General features: G+C 38.7%; 1 protein-coding gene across 1 annotated transcript in view; it reads left to right on the top strand.

Moving 5' to 3' along the window:
- The window catches only part of sdccag8 (SHH signaling and ciliogenesis regulator sdccag8), a 55673-nt gene that overhangs the window by 13572 nt on the left and 22452 nt on the right, over positions 1 to 19649 (top strand). Inside the window, exons 14-15 of the mRNA XM_051126365.1 lie at positions 13803 to 13930; positions 16187 to 16295. Of these exons, the coding sequence (XP_050982322.1) occupies positions 13803 to 13930; positions 16187 to 16295 (237 nt within the window). The remainder of the gene's footprint in view (positions 1 to 13802; positions 13931 to 16186; positions 16296 to 19649) is intronic.

The raw sequence follows: 19649 nt of genomic DNA, 5'->3' as shown, positions 1-19649 counted from the left end.
AAAATGTGCGACGATATAAAAAAAACAAAAAACACCAAGTTGCGTTGTTTTGCCGTGTCGCTTTACCAGCCGCAACAGATTTTCCCCTTTGCCTTTCTGTGTTTGCTGGAGTTCACTGTGGTTTGGAACGGGACACAGGGGCTCGCTTTGTTCCAAATTCCCTCTCTTCTTCAGCAACATGAAATTTTGCAAGCAAGCGGTGACGCTGGCAGCGGGGCTCGAAGTTTTGATCCAACAAGAAGCATGTTGCGGTTTGTAAAGGAGAACCTTCAGGCATAAGTATGGATCTGAAAGTAGGAAATATTCACAACTTCTCTGTCGAGAGCTTAGCAGAGAACCTGGCCCTCTGAGCGCAGTAAACCCTCATACTCCACCATATTGGCTACCGATTGGTTAATCGTGCTGTTGTGGGGGATGGAGAATTACAAGAAAAAAGCCTGCTAGAAGTTTTTGGGGATATGAAATGATCAGCCCCATCTCTCTTTGGCTTATTTTGGTATGTGAAGTGGAATTATTGGAGAAAAAGTCTCTCGTTCATGAGAGGCTTGATGGTGCTCGATTGTCCACATGAGTAAGGCTTCGCTGTGAGCTGTGAGAGAATCTGGCTTATATTGACATCTGTGCTGTTGCTGGACATGTTAAACATGTTAGCACAGATGAAGACTGGACATCAATTTTTTTAATCTGATTTTATGCCTGGGTGTCTTTCTATAGTGTAATGTGATTTATTTTGTGCATTATTTTGTAAGTGGGTCAATAAGTGGTTGATGCTTTTTTTTCTATTAATTCATTCAGAAACTTTAAAATGCAATTCATAAAAACAATGATTTGAATATATTTATCCTATCATAGATATCATAATTTTGAAAAGTTAAAAATGTGTAGGTTTCACAACTGTTGTGATATTATAATGAAGAAAAAAAGCCTCATTAAAAAAAAGTCTTAAAATAGCAGATAATTTGACCTTTATAGGGCAAGTTTAGTTCAGGTTGTAAAATGACACATTGTGCAACTGCTCAAAAATGTAATAATTGATCATGTTTGTAAAAAAACAAAACAAGAACAAAAAAAAAAAGGACAATCACATCTCCTTAATTTTTAAATTAATATAGAATTCCAAGCACCACAAAACGGCTTGTCTCCACTGCCATGTACAGAGGGAAAGTGCTTTATTTTAAGGTCAGAAATGTGCCGAATAAATATAAAAATATAAATATATATTTAATAAAAGTAGTGGTTCCCTGGAGTTGTGTCACTGGTGTAAAAATTGTTTATTTTGAAATAAAAATCACACCAGTGACATCACTTGACTTCCTTCTTCATATTTCCTAAAGATCTATGAAAAAAGGCCCATGTTAAGTCCGCTGTTTCTTTTAAGTTATCATACAGTAAATTTTCTTATTTATGTCATGATGTCATATGAAGCTAGGGGATTAAAAAACAAACAAAAAAAAAACTAAAATATAAAAATAATTTAATATAATGGTAATAATAATAATAATCCATGATTGACAAGATGTGGTTTGATACCTTGCAGCAGCCATGTTGTAAAATGCATTTTTCTTTAAATAACTAAAAACAGGATTAAAAAATTAATTAAGCTGTCATTTATATGTTTTCATAAAGTCAAAAGTCAAAAGCTAAATGTTAGAAAAATAAATAAATGCTAAAACATCATATATGTATGTGTGTGTATATATATATATATATATATAATTTATTTACACTTTTCCAGTCAGTTTTCCTGAACAAAATAAATATCTATAAATTTAATTTCTTTGTTTCTATATTAATTTCTATAAATTAACTATAAATGGTTTCTATGTATTGGTATGAAAAACTGTAGTATAAATACGTTTAGTGTAAATGCACAAACGCTGTAGCTTAATCACAAAAAGTACTATAATCATACTCCATTACTCCTTTAATACATTAAATACATGTCTACATTAATAATATAATAAAATTCAATATGAGTATCCCACAGTTCTGCCACAACACCATGATGCAGGTAGTGTTACCACAGTAAATCCATTGTAAATGATGGCGATTTGTAGATTAAAAAGCCTTCTGACTGTATCGTTGCACACAGTGTTTCTCCTGATTGTCAGCACTGTTTTATCCGGCTTTAAACTAGTTCAAATCAGCAAATCATTTGTGTTTTTCACCGAATTCAAGTGCGTCACACTGGATCTCACAAGGCTGTTCAGTGGTCAAGTGATCAAGACTTAATAGCGAATAAATGCATCTGCTCTAGCAGAGCGGAAAACGGTCCATGATGCGCTGTTTCGCTGCGCTTTTGGTGCATAAACATTGTGCTGAACATTTTTTGATCTCTTGTTATCGTTTTAGCGAGGAAAATTTATATCGCAATAATTATTGTTACCATTTTATCGGCCAGCCCTACTGGCATGTGTTTTAAACTAGATTTTTTAAACTTAGGGTAATTTTACTATGTCATTGACCCAATATTCAACACCACTTGTCTTTTGTCAGGGTGTGTCATTGACTCGTCCTCTCGCTAAGTTCTCGTACACTCGCTAAGTTCTTGTGACTGGCCGACGAGAACCGCGAGACCAACTGCAGCGTTGGCATTAAAAAGTTGTTCATCCCACCCCAGAATTCCATTAAACTTTGCACGCTTCTCTGGTTTCCCTCGTCCGCGCGTGAACGCGTGGAGGATGACAATCCCCTGAAAGGTGGAGAATCGGAAAATGAATAAAAGAGTGAGCAGATGCAGCCCCACGCCAGAGGGAGGCTGCCGCGGTGAGCAAAGTCTGCCGTGCCACCAAACTGCTGCAAACCAAGTCGGCGGGAAGCGCGTGTACCATCCGACAGCAAATAAAAGAGCGTAGCCCGCCGCCCCTTGTCAGAAGTAGTAGCGAACGAAACGGGGGCCGCCGCCAGCCACGAGAAGCCGTGTTAGCGCTTTGGGGTGAGTGCGGGCGCGGGCACTGGCAGGTAGCGGGGCGGTGTGCACGGTGCTGGGCGGCAGCCATCTTGTTGGGGGAGCAGATGGCGATGGGGCATGGAGGGGAGGGGCTGCTTAGCAGAACTAATCAGACAGTAACGGATGGGGCAGCTGGGACCGCTGCCGGCCAGGCGGGAGAGTGCCGGCGAGCCGCCCAGTGAGTGTCATGATGTTGACAGTGGTGTGCCCGTTGGCCTGGGATGAGACCTTGCCACGTCTTCACGCCTTGCCGGCAGGGCTGCTGGCCTCCGGCTCCTCCTCCACTTCACACGGCAGAGGGCAAGAAGAGGGCTTTTGTCTTGTGTTATTCTCAACGTCTTAGAGACGACATTGCAGACTTTGTGAACTCGGGTCACGCGGTATAGCGACGTTGCAAATTGATCCAGAAGAAGTTGGTCCAGTGATGCTTTAACTGCGTGTTTACAGCTGAAATCTGGTTATTGTAATTTGTCTTATAAACCTAATTATCTTTGCAATGGGAAAACAGAACTACTTTCCAATTTTCTAAACAAATTAATTAATCTCTCAGTGACAATCATATCATATTTTACTGCACCAGCCATGAAGTTAAAAGTTAAAGATTTACTCTAGAATAGAGGAATAGAATGAACCTGTACAGAACAGCATATAGAATATGAATATCAAGCTCGGTGTGTATGTGTAATGTTTGCATTGATCAGCAGTGATTCTTCCCCCCCTCCTCCCCTTCTTCTTGTCCATGCATTATGTTTCTCCACTGGCCTATAAGACCAGATGCAATGCCAGAGGCTATGCCCCTCAACCAAGCAAGCCCTCAACTCATTGCCAGCAGTTTGCTCCATTATTTAACAGTGTAACCAAGTTCAAGGCAATTACATATGTGTCATTTATTTACAGGCCCCTAAGAGGACAATGTAGTGTACACAAGAGAACACACAACTCTCGTTCTCAATACTGCCGCTACAGCTAGCGGCGTTTGCCAACAGAATGCATATGTTTGAAACATTGTGCAATTTGCACAGAGGGGAAAATATTTCCAAACATGGCACATACTTTCCTTTCAAACATGAGCAATGACAGACTGTAATACTGACATTGCTAAATTAATGAATTCTTCGTATTTAGTGGAAATGTTAGCAGCTATGGCATGTCACTACTACTGGTACTTGGTGTGTAATAATTCCTGTGATAAATTCAATGTGATTCTAAAATTTCGGTATCAATTATCAGTTAGTATCAATAATACCCAATACAGTATAATATGTGGACCACAAAAACCGTTAAAAGTAGCACAGGGTATATTTGTAGCAATAGCCAAAAATACATTGTATGGGTCAAAATTATTGATTTTTTTCTTTTATGCCAAAATCATCAGGATGTTAAGTAAAGATGATTTTCCAAGAAGATATTTTGTAAATTTACTACCGTAAATATATCAAAACTTAATTTTTTGTTAGTAATATGCATTGCTAAGAACTTAATTTGGACAACTTTAAAGGTGATTTTCTCAATATTTTAATTTTTTTAATTGTTGTATCTCTGGCAAATATTGTCCTATCCTAACAAACCATACATCAATGCAAAGCGTATTTATTCAGCTTCAGATTTATAAATCAATTTAAAAAAAATGTACCCTTATGACTATTTTTGTGGTCCAAGGTCACATATTTTCGAAGAAATTAATGCATAACTCAAGAACAATTTTATGTATAATAACAAAATTAAGAGTTACATTTCATGTTTTAAGCACTATTTTGAAAATGTTAATATGAATAGTGTACCATGAATCATTCATACTTTTTTTTTTTCCATTTTTTTTTAAATGTGTGTGTGTGTGTGTGTGTGTGTGTGTGTGTATATATATATATATATATATATATATATATATATATATATATATATACATACCCCACTGTTCAAAAGTTAGTAAAAAACATTTCACTTTCCTGTAAAACTATTAAGCAACACAGCTATTTTCACCAATAATAATAAGAGCACCAAGTCAGCCTATTAGAATAATTTTTGAAGGATCATGTGACTTTGAAGACTGGAGTAATGATCTTGAAAATTACATTTTAAAATATATTGCAATCAATTACACATTTACAACATTACTACTTTTTTATTTTATTTTTTAATAAAATAAATGGTTGTGAGCAGAAGAGATTTCTTTTAAAAACATGAAAAATCTTACAGATCACAGACTTTTAAATGGTAGTGTAAGTGATGCATTCTTCATCTTCTCTTTTAGTGAAGAATCATAATTAGCAAATAATACTTTTGTCAAAGCAAATATTTATAAGAGTGAAGTTTCAGTTTCAGTCCTTCATCATGAAGGAACTCTCTATCTTACTAAAACTATACGTCCATGTGTCTTGAGAAGTGCTCCAGTGCCGTGGCCCAGCTCTGTGTCATGATGGTACAGGACAGAATGTTGCCAGTCCCCAGGCAAAGTGGGAGCAAATCTGTCGGGTGCAACTGTTCTCACTTGGGCCAACTCTGCCCAGAGAAAGTGCCCTACTTACTGTTTCTGGAAGCTGGGTTGTTCTCCTTCTCCTCCTCTTTTTCGAAGTCTCCATGACACTTTTTTTTCTTGGTCACCACAAGTGCAATTTCAATAATAGACTTTTGTCTATTATTATTCCGATAGGTTCCATATTAGCAGTAGCTGGGGCCAGAGTGCTGATTTCTGATTAATGGTGTCCACATGTTTCTGGAGGTGTATTTTAGTGTGCTTGGCTCATCGGCTCAGCTGTATTTGATTTTTTTCTATTTTAGAGCTTCATTTAATCAAGCATCTTTGCTCTGTTTAGCCAAAATATAACTTTTTTAAAAAAAAGTAAATTTATATTTTAAGGCCCATATCATGGCTTTCTCTATACGTCTCCCCTCTTTTCTTTCTCCCCATCTACTCCACTCTCCAGATGGCATAAGGAGTCCATCACAAAGCGGGCATCCTCCCACAAAAACCTGCCATGAAACAGGAGCGGAAGAGATGGGCACAACCCTAAGACCCGGCAGCCCGACACCCCGTTGGGTTAAAAGCGCTGTTTGTTTAGCTCAGCGCCGACCATGCGCTTTTTGTGGCAGGTTTGATTTCTGAGCATGGGCACGTTGGGCTTTTGGAGAGCGTTTTTGGTGTGTGATGGAGGGATGATGAAGGCAGCGCAGTTTAGTCGGGCCTCCTGTGTGAGGTGACACGAGTGGGGGGTCTGGCACAAGCCCCTCCAGGTCAACCCAGGCTGTGGAAATGCGTCACGCGCTCAGAGCGCGAGCCTCAACAGCGCTGTCACAGGCTGTTTCACCCAGGGATAGCGCTCTGTCTTGTTCTCTTCCTCTCTTCCTCCTTCTCATCTTTCCGCTTTTATTTCTGTCCAGTTTGTGCACTTCGTCCCAGAATGCACATTACAGAAGCCTATCAAACATTACTAGGATGGTTTAAAGGAATAGTTCCCTCAATAATGGAACATCTATTCACTAAGAATCTTTCTTGACAGCTTTGGTCACCATTCACTTTCACTGTATGAAACAGAGCAGCTTGGATATTCTACTAAATGTCTCTTTTTGAGTTCCATGTGAGAAAGAATTAGATGAGAATGACATGAGGGTGAATTTTTGAATGAACTATCCTCAGCAGTTTTTTTTTTCACAAACCTATTCAAAAATCCATTTTCTGTATTTCTGTCAAAACAGAAATCCTTGTCTTTAACATAAACACAAATCAAAACTGTGCAATTTCTTGACCTAATCTGAAAATGTGGATATTTATACAGCATATGCGAACACATCTCGCCTTCCTCTGTGTGCGTTTTCAAATCACAACAGATTCTCTTCGGATACATAAGAAAAAAATGATTATCGTGATTAGTTGGTTTGTTGATAAGGGTGTCTTATAGAAAGGGAGGGGGTTGTTTGTAAATTGGTGGCGTCTGCAATTCGTTTTGCCTCTGACCTTGAGGGGGTTTTGCGCTTCTTGAAGAAGAAAGCAGAAGCTGGCGGTAAACAAAGTTCACTTCTGACAGATGGATTGAATGACAGAGAGGTTGCGAGTGCCAGAATAGCCCTGGCATCCGAGGAAATGTTCAATGCGGTCCAACAGGAGAGGAGGTGTGAACAGGTGCGGGGCTGCTGAAGGAAAGGGGACCAGATGGAGGGAGCCAGAGCCAGTTTAGTTAAAGGAAAAAGGGTGGGAGGGAGCAGCGAAGAGGGGGGGGAATAAACGAAGGGTGGAGGGGGGGGCGATACGGGGCGAGCGATGTAGAGGCTGACGTGTACGCTAATAGATATGGTTTGGATGTCGAGTAAATATAGGGTGTGTACGTTCCGCAGACGAGACTCGGGCGGCTCAGGTTGGGCTGTTTCATTCGCTCCTGGAGGGATGGGGGTGAGCCTGTCAGCGGGAGACAGGAAATAGGAGTGCGATTTACACTGACCGAGTGCAGCTGAATAAATGCTATAAAACATCTGAGGTTTGAGAGTGTGAACACTTACTTTGCTGTACTTCCTGTGTTAGCATGCCAGCCAAGTTTTTCGGTTCATTTTTACATGAAGTGTTTGTGCATAACTTCACATGCTTGTAAATGAAATTGTGCTCTTTCAACTGCTTGAAAGATGAGAATATCATCCTGAAGTGCGTCTAACTGTATCACAAAAGCAGGATGAATGTTAGAATGCCAGATTAGCGCCTTCTGTCCGTTTCCCTTCTTCCCCGCAGTGCAACCTGTACTTTTTTAAAACTTTTGAAAGTTTCGCTCGCACATATATTAACATACAAACGGTGGCAAGTGTCCTTGTGTACTGTTGAGTGCTCATGAAGCCAAACGGCTGACTCCAATTTGCGCACATTTTAGGAACGGTAGCATTTGGTCATTTTTGGCGTGGGATCACGGAGCACCACAGGGTGCTGCAAACTCTGCGCTCGAGCGGTCTGTGGTAGTCCAAATCAAATGGGCAACAGCTTGAATAGTACCCACTTAGGCAGCCCTCGGCCCTCGCGCTTCACCAGCACCCAGCTACGGAAACTGCTTTCCGCGGCTCGATGCTGCTCCCTACCAGGCAGACCGACCAACCCGGCTATGGCTCTTGACCGGAGGACATTAGGCCTCGCTCACATCATTACCAGCAGTGAGCAAACACACACTGACCTGCCATTGTGGAGTGGCTGGAGAGGGTGCGAGGTGAGTCAGAGCTGTCTGACCTGCCTTCACAATTGTTCATGCCAGTGCAAACACTCGAAACGGATGACATTTCAGGTTTTAATTAACACAAGTGAATTGATTGCAAAATGCATCGAGAAGTGTTGTTTATACGTAAACATAAAATATGACGTATATACAGTCAAGCCAAAATTTATTCAGACACCTTCAGCATTTAACAGTTTATTCACTAGAGTTTAGAAAATGGTAACAAAATATGACTTAATAAAGAACTTAGAGTTAAACTCTGTCAGAACAAATTCATCTTGATAATGTCAGATAACTTTGATAGGGTATGTACTGAATTAGGTTGAATAGCTGTCAGCTGTTAAATTTAAGTACACAATTAGATAATACCAATTTAGGTCAACCAGTTACCAAGCTTAATTTTGTTGTGTGTGGTGTAATAAGTTCGCATTAGCTATTAAAGAAAAAACACTTGAGCAAAACATGTTCAGGTCAGGTGTAATTTGAATAATAATTTCTATCAGTAGTTTACTGTATGAAGAATTTTTGGGTATAATATGTCAGTTGACTTTGTTTTGCTATCCTCACTTGCATAAATGAACTATAGTGTCCTGCACCCACTAGTAAAAAATATCAAAAATTATATCTGGTGTCTGAATAGTTTGGGGTCAGTGAGATATTTTTAGATATCAATATCAAATATAATATAAAATATATTAAAATAATTAACTTTTATAATAACAGTAGGAAATGTTTTGTGAGCATCTCTGATTTCTCAAGCATAATGTTACACTGAAGACTGAAGTAATGGCTGCTGAAAATTCTGCTTTTTTATCACAGAACTAAATTACATAAGTATATCTGTATTAACAATAAATGAGTTTGAAATTGTAATAATATTTTACAATATTGCTGTTGTTACTGTATTTTTGATCAAACAAGTGCAACCTTTGTAAGCATGTAAGACTTCTTAAAAAAAAAAAAAAAAAAAAGAAAAATCTTACTGACCCAACATTTTTTGGTAACGCTTTACAATATGGTACATTAGTTAGTTCAAGCCTCTATGATTTTCTTTTTTCAGTGGAACACGGAAGAAGATATTTTGAAAAATGTCTCAGTCAATGGTAACCAAAACCATTTGGTTACCAACATTCCTCCAAATATCTTGAGAGGTGCAAAAGTCATATGTTTGGAGCGACATAAGGGTTATTAAATAGCCCTTCAAGTGCTCAAAACTAACTGTTCTTGCTTCATTTTGACTGTACATGATTGACAGTAATGACCTGCAATTCACTAAGCGACCCAGGCTTGACTGATTCAGTTAGTTCATTCAGTGAATGTTCACCAAACTCAAAACGATTCAAAACGATTACTCAATCATGATCCATGAGACTTCTTGAGTGATTCATTGAAGAAACTAGCTCACAACTGTCATTGGATTGTGTTTTTTTAACTGCACTCTTTACAGTGTTTCTTATTCTGTGGTATACAGTATTCATTTCAGCACATTAAATTCCGCCAGCAAACTTTGTTTAAGCAACACTAAGTAACTTTTGGCACTCTAGCTGTTAATAAACAGAACTGCACGCATCTCTACATTCTAACCGGAGCTACTTCTCTAAGTTTATATCTATGGCAATGTCACGCGGGTATGTGTTACTCCGCAGCTGTGATGACCCGACCAGGCTACAATAGTCCAAATATAAGCACTTATTATTAGTGTACCGTAGTGATTCGGGATAAGACAAAAATGTGGTTTTGAAGATGAATTCACAATGTACTTGCTCATTATATACATTTTCAAATTTTAAACAGAAAGAATTACATAGTGCTGCTTTAAAATATAATTTCATCACTCCCACTGGATCCTAAATGAATACATTTAGCAATAGCAGTAGCTCTGTTTGATACTAGATACATATGTGTTTTCTAGTAAATCAGCAGTATGGTACATATGACATGTTACTGATATTCCATATTGGGCATTAATTGAATTGTTAAACCCTGAGTATATGAGAAGCAGGCTACGAAAATGTCAAATTATATTATTTAGCAATCAATGCATGATAACACCTCTGTTTTTCTGCTAGCCACACTACATGAAATATTCTTTTCATTTAGATACACAAAGTTTTGATTTGTTGGTGTCCACAGTATCTCGCTCGAAGGCCTCTCGCTTAGCCAACTTTTTCCCTAAAGTGCTCTCGGTAACTTTCTGGCGGTCTCTCTCATGCTAATTGGTCGACAAACACCCGACCCCCCCCCCCTCCACTCCATCCACACCCCCGCACCCCAGTGAGTGGCTGGGCCCCCTGGAAAGCCACAGTAACAAATGGCTGGCTGTGAGGCCTTTGTGAGCCCCTGCTGAGCGCTGGTGTGGATGGTGTTTTAGGCCGCTGTTCAAGCACAGCGGGGGCCGAGCGCTCTCCCCCTGCTCGCTCTCTCTCACACAGCTCTCGCAGGCGGAGCGCCTTCACACTCCAGACGACAGCAGGCCTGCAGAGACGGTCACTTCTCCAGCTACATTCCAAACCCAGTGTGCGAGAAAAGTTTTCAGGCTTCACTGTTAATTAACACACTTTGACTTGAGTTTTGTGGGTGTTTTTTTCCTTCTTGTCTTACTTCCTTTGGCCTGCATTATGTCTGCTCTTTTGTAGTGTAGACTAGTAATTTTATTTGTGCTGCTCAGTAACGTGATGCTCTTCAACCTGGCGGCTGAATAAAGAATATGTGCTTTTGTTTCCACCTTTGAGGTGCTTTAACGTAGATCTACTGATCGATGTCGTATCTCAGAAATCATTGTGTAGTATGTCGCACATTTCTCTCTCACTTTATGTCTGAGAGTCAACAAAGCTTTATTTGCATATCTGTAGAATGGATTACAATACTGCCGGAGCATTCCAGGAATTGCGTAGCACAGGTGAGTAAAATCAACAGTAAAATAAAGGAGGGTGCCATAAATGAAGTGATACATGGGGTGTGAAGACATGGTAGAGTGACAAGAGATGTGTTGATGTATGATGTATAGTCTATACGTTAGATTTAAAATAACCTTGTTGTCACACCTGCCAGTGCTGGGTGAATTGAGTGAATTTATCAGTCTTAAATGTTTCTTACCGACTGTACTTTGCATAAATTTTCATTTAAAAAAAAATATATTTTTGTTACCTTACATTTTTACGGCAATGACAAGTTAATTTTGATGCTAGCAGCATGATGTATTCCCCATATGCTGTATGTGAAATGCCACTTCTCAATAAAACATTTAGACGCATTTTGGTGGCTTAATATGAGGATTATTCCTTAAAGAGTTAGTTCAATCCTCAATTTCAATTTCTTCAATTGAAAAAAAAAGAAGGTTTTTGAGGAAAACATTCCAGGATTTTTTTCCATATAGTGGACTGCAATAGGGATCAGCGGGTTTTAGGTCCAAATTGCAGTTTCAGTGCAGCTTCAAATGGCTCTACACAATGAGGAATAAGAGTCTTATCTATCGAAACAATTGGTAATTTTAAAAAAAAATGCAAATTTATATACTTTTTACCACAAATGCTCGTCTTGCACTAGCTCTGCGACTTCACGCATTACGTAATCACGCTGTAAAGGTCACATGTTCTTCGTCTGTGTACTTTGGCTCAAAAAGGGAGGGTAGGGTATGTCACTTAACAGCCTTACGTACTTACTAGCAGGCAGTAGCTCCACATTTTGAAAGCTCAGAAAAGAGAAATATATTTTATACTAACAGAAACATTTTTATCATTATTAGACAGATTTTTGTTACCAGAGCATTATGTTACCATTCCTAACAGCCAAATGGCCAGTAGGCTAACATTTTATTTACTTGCCAACTTTTACTCTCATTTGGTGCTTGGCGAGTGTTAATTTTGGACCCTAGTAAGTTAGTTCTGGTCCTGGTTTTTGATTCGTCAGTCTAGCTATGACACAGAAAACAGAGTTTATCCTGAAATTAATGTTCTGTCATCTTTTGCTCAGTCTCATGTCGTTTTAAACTTGTATGCATTCATTCTTCTGCAGAACACAAAAGAAGATATTTTGAAGAATGTTGGTGAGAAGACGTTTTGGTGACTGGACAAAAACACTGAGACATTCTTTAAAATATCTTCTTTTATGTTCCACAGAAGAAACAAAGTCTTACAGATTTGACACAAAATTAAGGTGAGTAAAAGATGACAGAATTTTCATTTTTTGGTGAACCCACAGACTGTAAAAAACATGGACGTAGTGTCCGTGACGTCACCCGTAGATTTCTGAAGAGCATTTTTGAAGCTCTTGGTGGGCGGGAGTCAGCCGTCGCCATCTTGGAATCGCGTCATTGCACGTCACTCCCGGATAATCGAAAATAGGCAAATAGGCGGGACGTGGGTTGAGCTGGTTGCTAAAACCACGCCCGCCTAGTGCGACGGTGGTGACAGCTGCAGCAATCCACCTGTCACTTAAATGGCCACGCCCTAAATTATGCAGAACTTTAAAGCTTAATATAAATTAAACGGATGAGTTATAAAAAAATGCACCCCCCTCACAGTTAACATGAAGGGCAAAATTAGCTATATAGACCAAAATCACTTTTTGTACCAGGCTGTATACAAAAAATTTTTCTGCTGTGAAGTTGGCCATTTTAACATGGGGAGTCTATGGGATTGATTCCCTTATGCAGCCAGTCTCTAGCGGCCAGTTGATGAATTGCAGTTTTAGTCACTTCCGTGTTGGCTTCAAGAGGGAGATCGGGAGGTTGCCACTTGGGTGAACCGTGTTTTTACTTAACAGTTAGTTAAATTTTGTGTCCTTTGTGTTGTAACATTTTTATTGTCCTGATTTTGTCCATTGTTCTTTGTAGTAGAGTAGTTCAATTCCAATTGAATTATCTCCATATAATGGACTTCTATGGTGCCCCAGAGTTTGAACTTACAAAATACAGTTTCAGTGCAGCTTCAAAGGGCTCCAAATGATCCCAGCCGAGGAATAAGGCTCTTATCTAGTGAAAAGATGTTATCACTGTTATACTTTTTTCTTTTTTTTTTTTTTTTTTTAAAGGGCGTTTGACCTTCTTTGCACATTCTCTTTGTAAACACTAGGTCAGTCCTTCTGCAGCAATGTACAGTAGGACAATTTTGAGACTGGAGGAGAATCTAACTGTCTTGAACTGAGTGCACAGAGTATGCATGTGCATGGCAGAGCTAGACGAGATGAGCATTTGAGGTTAAAAAGTATATACATTTTTATTTTTTTTAGAAAATGCCAGATCGTTTTGCTAGATATGACCCTTCTACTCGTCTGGTATCGTTTAGAGACCTTTGAAGCTGCATTTTAACTGCATTTTGGATGTTAAAACTCACGGGCACCACAGAAGTCCACTATATGGAGAGAAATCCTGAAATGTTTTCCTCAAAAAATATAATTTCTTTACGACTGAAGAATGAAAGACATGAACATCTTTTGTATGAGCAACCTGATCAAGCCTGGCACAACAGCGCTGGCTCAACCAGTGCTGTAAATTTGGGGCGGAGCTATCTGATTGTCTGACCAGTCACAGAGGGGAGTGATCAGGAAACCTGTTTGAAAACATTCATTTTGCGGTTCCGTCTGGTGACGCTAGTGGCACAGAAATCTTCATGTATATCACTGATCTACATGTGTATCACTCTCATTTTTTGCTCTCTCTCACCCTGCAGGCAGGAGAAGGAGGCGGTAGAGCGCTGCTGTGGAGAGGACATGGCCGCTCTGACCTTCCAGGCACAGCGGCGCGAACGTGAGCTGACACAGACGCTCCAGCAAATGGAGGCGCAGCACGAGAGGAGTGGTGGGTGTTCGCCGGTGCGCTGCCCCTTGCCAGAACAACCGCCTCACCCGCCCTTCCGCCTGCCTCACCCCCACACGCTCCGGGCGTGAGCCACACTGTGCGGGACGGCATCAGGAACACCTGTAACCTTTGGCTGGCCGAAGGGAGCAGATGCTCGGCGCTCCAGAGCTTCGGCGCTACGTATTAGTTAGCGTTTAAAAATGGGGGGGAGGCGGGCAGCGCTGCCCACTGTCTGCTGATTTCAGAGTGCTGCTCTCACATCTGTTGCACCATCTGGATGGGCGAGTTTAGTTTATTTACCTGTGTTTCCAGAAACTTGAGGCATGCTGATTGCCAGAACAAAGCGCAGAGAAAACAAAGGGCTTCTTTCTGGCGCGGCTGCACGGCACACATGTTGTCTAAAGAGAAATGGCATCAGAGGCTCAGCAGGAAGCTCTCTGGGCTTATGGAATTAGTCCTTTAATACCGCAGACCACTTCCCTCTCTAAGCATATAATGGCCACTCTCGATAGCTAATTATTTTTGTCCCGCTTCCCCCCGTCCCTATCTCTCTTAACTCTAAACGGATTGATTTTGGTAGTTGAGACAGAATCGCCTCTAGATGATACCACATTTTTTTTAAACTCTGCCCCGTTTGTTTAGAGTCCAGTTTGTTTCTTTTATCCTGGTTTGTGTGTGGTGTTTTCTCTGTGGCCTGCACATGCCCAGCTAGTTTCAAAGCGCAGCGACGCAGTAGGATTGCTTTGGTGAACTTTTCAACAGCTTCTGAACTTTTTGAACTTAATGAAAACTAAATTTAATTAATACTACAATCCACGTTGCTCCTACTTTCTGTCTGCTTCTGCTTGACCCCTTTTTTTTGTTGTTTTTTTTGTTTTTTGTTTTTAAAAAAGAATAGCTCTATATATAGCCTATATGCACAAAATACAAAGTAGGGCTCTTTGATATCCGTTTTAGTTTTTTCCAAATACAGTTTTTTTTTTTCCATTTTATAATTTTTTTGGATTCCGTTTTTTTCTGTTTTAATTTGTATAGACTCTGTTTTAATAGTTACATTTAAAAAAAAAATAATAATAACCAAAAAGCATGTCTAATTATTTGAAGTCATGAAACTTACACAATTTAACAGCAATTTAATAAAAGTTTAACAAAAATTACATTTTTAAGGCCCTATGAAATTGTTCTCTTTTTTTTTCTCAAATTTTGTTTGTACCAAATTCAGTTTTCCATTAATTTTCTGGATTCCATTTTAACAGTTTAATTAAATTTTAATAATTAAAATCATCTTTAAATAATTGATTTTATAAAAACATATATATTATTTTATTTATTTCTTTTTTTCCCAGAAATACTGTTATTGTGTTGGGTATTTAGATTTTTCTTATCAATAAATTCTGGTAAATAATTTTTCTCATAGGTATTATGTAAAGAATAATGTTTTAATCATTACATTCAGTAATATATTTTTGTCACAGTTTCTTCAAGTTGAACTGAACTTTTATTTTGACAGGTTGCTACAAACAGGTTGCTTTTGTTTGTATTTGATATGATGATTGTTTTTCTCAAAAAAAAAACAAAACAAAACAGTAAAATGTTCATGAAGTAACTCTCAGAGCAGTTCTAGGGATTATGTTTATGTTTTCATATGCTCAAAAATTGAGAAGGCAGAGGCTGAAAATACCGCAAGCATCACATGCGGTTTAGTATGTGTGCAGTAAACAAAACTGTGTGTGTGCGCCATTTATTCACACAAAGACATGCAGGATTCACATTTAAATAGTATTTTTGTGGCTTAATATTTACAGACACTAGTCCATATCACATTTTAATTTAAGTGTACTGACCTCATTTTGATTTATAAAGTGGGGATCCCTGAACAAATCTGAGACCACACTGAAAATCTATAATTTAAAATCCCATTTAAATCTAGAAATAAACAATTTTATGTTTTTCAAAAACTTAATGTAAAGTGAATAACACATTTGTCTGATTCTGCATTATTTTTAAGTCACTAATAAAATAAGAAAATGTGTGACAGTGGTCATATGACTCTTTGTACAGATGGTCATTAAAGCACAAGATACTCTTTGGATCATCTCAATTCTCAGTTTCAGATTTTGACACATGACCTTAAACTTTGGGATCAGGAAGAGTATTATTTATTTGTTTGTTGCCTTGTTGCTGTACCTGTGTTCTGTGTTTTAGCACATCTGTGTGTTTACAATGTTAATGAGTCAATGCTTTATCTGTTCACAGTCAGAGAAACAGATGCTCTTCTGAGTGCTCAGAACAGCCTGATCGGAAAACTGAAAGAGGAGTGTCAGACGCTTGGGGCAAAGCTGGAAGAACTGTCCCAGAGCAGCAGGTATGAAGCACTTTCAGATCATGTATACCTTATTCAACCCAACAAGTTCTAGACCTATATGTATACTTGTGTTCAAGGATTCTATGGCTATGGAAAACCTGCAAATGGCAAATGTGCAATTTTAAAATTGTTAGTCTTACTTTTTGTTGTTTTGCTCAGCTGTGAAATATTAAATCAAGTATAAATTGCTGTTTTTGAGTCACGACTGACAGTTCACTGACGTATGAAGCAGTCATTACAAATTGGTAAATAAGTGGAAATTCATTAGTCAAAAGATATGGGAACCCCGGCTGTCTTGAGACCAGTATGTGCTGTTTCAAATATCTTCGGTCATGACGCGCCTAGCATATCTACAGCCGAACTAAACATAGTGCTCACTGTAACTGTGCCATTCCTTTCAGTGAGATGAGTGAAAATGAGTTTCCATGTTTGAAATGCAGATTGCTTGACATCGTCTTCTCAACTGTTTGATCTTGTTGATGCTTTGTGAATTGTGTATCTTCGCGGAGTCCGACATTCAGCGCGGAGCCACTCGCGGTGTGTTATCCAGAGCGTGGCATCCTTTCCGTGCCATACTGCTCTAGTCTGTGCCCCAGTAAGGGAGCTGTCACTGTACCCTGGCACACGCCAGCCTGTCCTCCGTGCAGGCTTTGCTCTCTGCCCATCACATGTGCCTCTCACCTCAGGCCTCTGGGGTAGTCAGCTGTTAAAACAGTGTAAAGCGCATTACTCACATCGCAGCTTGCAATCTGCCATGGTCAGTCAGCCCAGCTTGGGAAGGTACAGGCCACTGCTGCTCTCCCTCCCCCTTCCGCCCGCACGCTGAACTCAAGAAGACCTCTGAAGAAGATGGATGCGGTGAATCATCTCAACGTATTAGTGACCGTACTGTATTTACTGCATTTTTAGTATTGCTGTTGACTGATAAAAACACGCACATGGATCTTTGACAAACGCCAGGCAGTGTCTCTCACTGTGACATTAGGGGTGGGTGATGTGACCAAAATCTTTTATCACGATATAAGTCATTTTATTTCATGGCAGTGATATACAGTCGTACATGAAAATTTGGGAACCCCTTGCCGAATCTGTGAAAATGTTAAGAATTTTAACAAAATAAGAGAGATCATACAAAATGCGTGCTATTTTTTTATTTAGTACTGTCCTGAGTAAGATATTTTACATAAAAGATGTTTCCAAATAGTCCACAAGAAAAAAAAAATAGCTGAAATTATTAAAATAATCCCCTGCAAAAGTTTGGGAACCCTTGGTTCTTAATACTGTGTGTGGTTACCTGGATGATCTACGACTGTTTTTTTTTTTTTTTTTTTTTTTTTTTTTTGTGATAGTTGTTTATGAGTCCCAGTTAAACTGAGCACTTTTCTTCAGAAAAATATTCCAGGTCATGCAGCATGCAGATTCTTTAGTTTTCCAGCAACTTTTGCATATTTGAACCCTCTTCAGCGGTGACTGTATGTGATTTTTCACACTGAGGACAATTGAGGGACTCAAACACAACTATTAAAAAAAGATTCAAACACTCAGTGATGTTCCAGAAGGAAACATGATGCATTAAAAGAGCTGGGGGTGAAAACTTTTCAAATTTGAAGATCAAGGAATATTGTACTTAATTTGTCTTCCAAAAACATGCAAGTATCTTCTCTTGCTTCTGAAGGGCAGTACTAAATGGGCAAAAAAAAAAAGATATTTCAACAAAATAATAAAAATGTGGATATCTTCATCCTGTTCAAAAGTTTTCACCCCCGGCTCTTAATGCATCTTGTTTTCTTCTGGAGAATCAGTGAATGATTGAACCTTTTAATAGTTGTGTTTGAGTCCCTCAGTTGTCCTCAGTGTGAAAAGATGAATCTCAAAACCATACAGTCACTGCTGGAAGGGGTTAAAATATGCAAAAGATGCTGGAAAATTGAAGAATCTGCAGGACATGGAGGATTTTTCTGAAAAACAGGAACAGTGCTCAGTTTAACTGTTCAGAACAAACAAGGGACTCATGAACAGCCATTAAAAACAGTCAAAGATCATCCAGGTAAGCACACACAGTTTTAAGAACCAAGGGTTTCCAAACTTTTGTAGGACTATATGTACACATATTTTATGTAAAATATCTTACTCAGGACAGTACTAAATAAAAATTAATATGAATTTTGTATGTTCTCTCTTATTTTGTTAAAATTATTCACAATTTCACAGATTCCCAAACTTCCGCATGCCACTGTATATCACAATATAGTTATTTTTGCTATAAATAAGAAATTGTAATCATAATTCTTGTCACCAGTGTCAATATCACACACCTAATAGTAGCCTAAATAAAAAAACATTAAAAAAAATCTACACACTACAGTAGAACAAATAAGAAATGCTACACACATTGTATAAAGCAGTCAAATGTATAAAAACACTGCTGATTTCTCACTGTGTAAATTAAATATATATTTCTTCTACTAAAGTTACTAAAGTTATTCAGTCAAAAGCAGTGAGAGATGTTGTCACTTTTGTTCTTTAATTAACATGAATGACAGACAGCAGGAATATTAAACTGTTGTCACTTTAAGAGCTGCCCAGATCCAATATACTGTTACATGTGTTTTCTTTCTCAGCTGTTTGCATTCTCTTAAGACCTAAATTACTGTGTTTGTGAGGATACTTCCGGAGATGGGCATTTTGACACATACACGTGTGTGTACTTAACCGTTCAAGGCCTATAAAGCAGCAAAAATAACTTCTTCATATGTGCGCACCTCTCTAGCAGAGCTTTGAAAAAGTCTCTCAGACAACACATATAGCGAAATGAGTTCTCTTTCACTTCTGATTGCATTTCAACAGCTTAAAATGACTTTTTTAAATCGCAGTGCTTAAAATCGCATGCAAACGATAAGTTTTCGTGATCACGTAGCACAGCAACGTCACATGAGCGTGTAACCGTGATAGAGACAATAGTCCAAAATCTCTACTGCCTAATTGTGTATACCAGTATATTGCCCACCCCAATGTGACGTGCTTTACTTTATAATTTCTAATACTTTTATAACTATCATACAAGCAGGTTTTGTGACCTTTTATTCACTGGGATGGAATATTTGCATCTTTAAAAATTAATGTCATGCGACAGTACTATTTAAGTGAACCACAGTGAAGCACAAAAGGTGAAGAAAGCTGTATTTGCATAACTTTTGCAAACAGAGTGAATGAAATCAACATAAAAGCTTAAAGTAAACAATAATGGGTGATTGACATAAAATACATAACGTATAATGTTTACATTGCCTCCTGTCGGGGTTTCCACTACCCTCCAAATGTTTGGAAACACCCCTGGCAAAGTGTGTTTTGGAC

Source organism: Labeo rohita, chromosome 13 (genome assembly GCF_022985175.1).
Source record: "Labeo rohita strain BAU-BD-2019 chromosome 13, IGBB_LRoh.1.0, whole genome shotgun sequence".
NCBI lineage: Eukaryota > Metazoa > Chordata > Actinopteri > Cypriniformes > Cyprinidae > Labeo > Labeo rohita.
The sequence above is the reverse complement of the archived record's forward strand: the minus strand, read 5'-3'. Positions and strand labels throughout refer to the sequence as shown.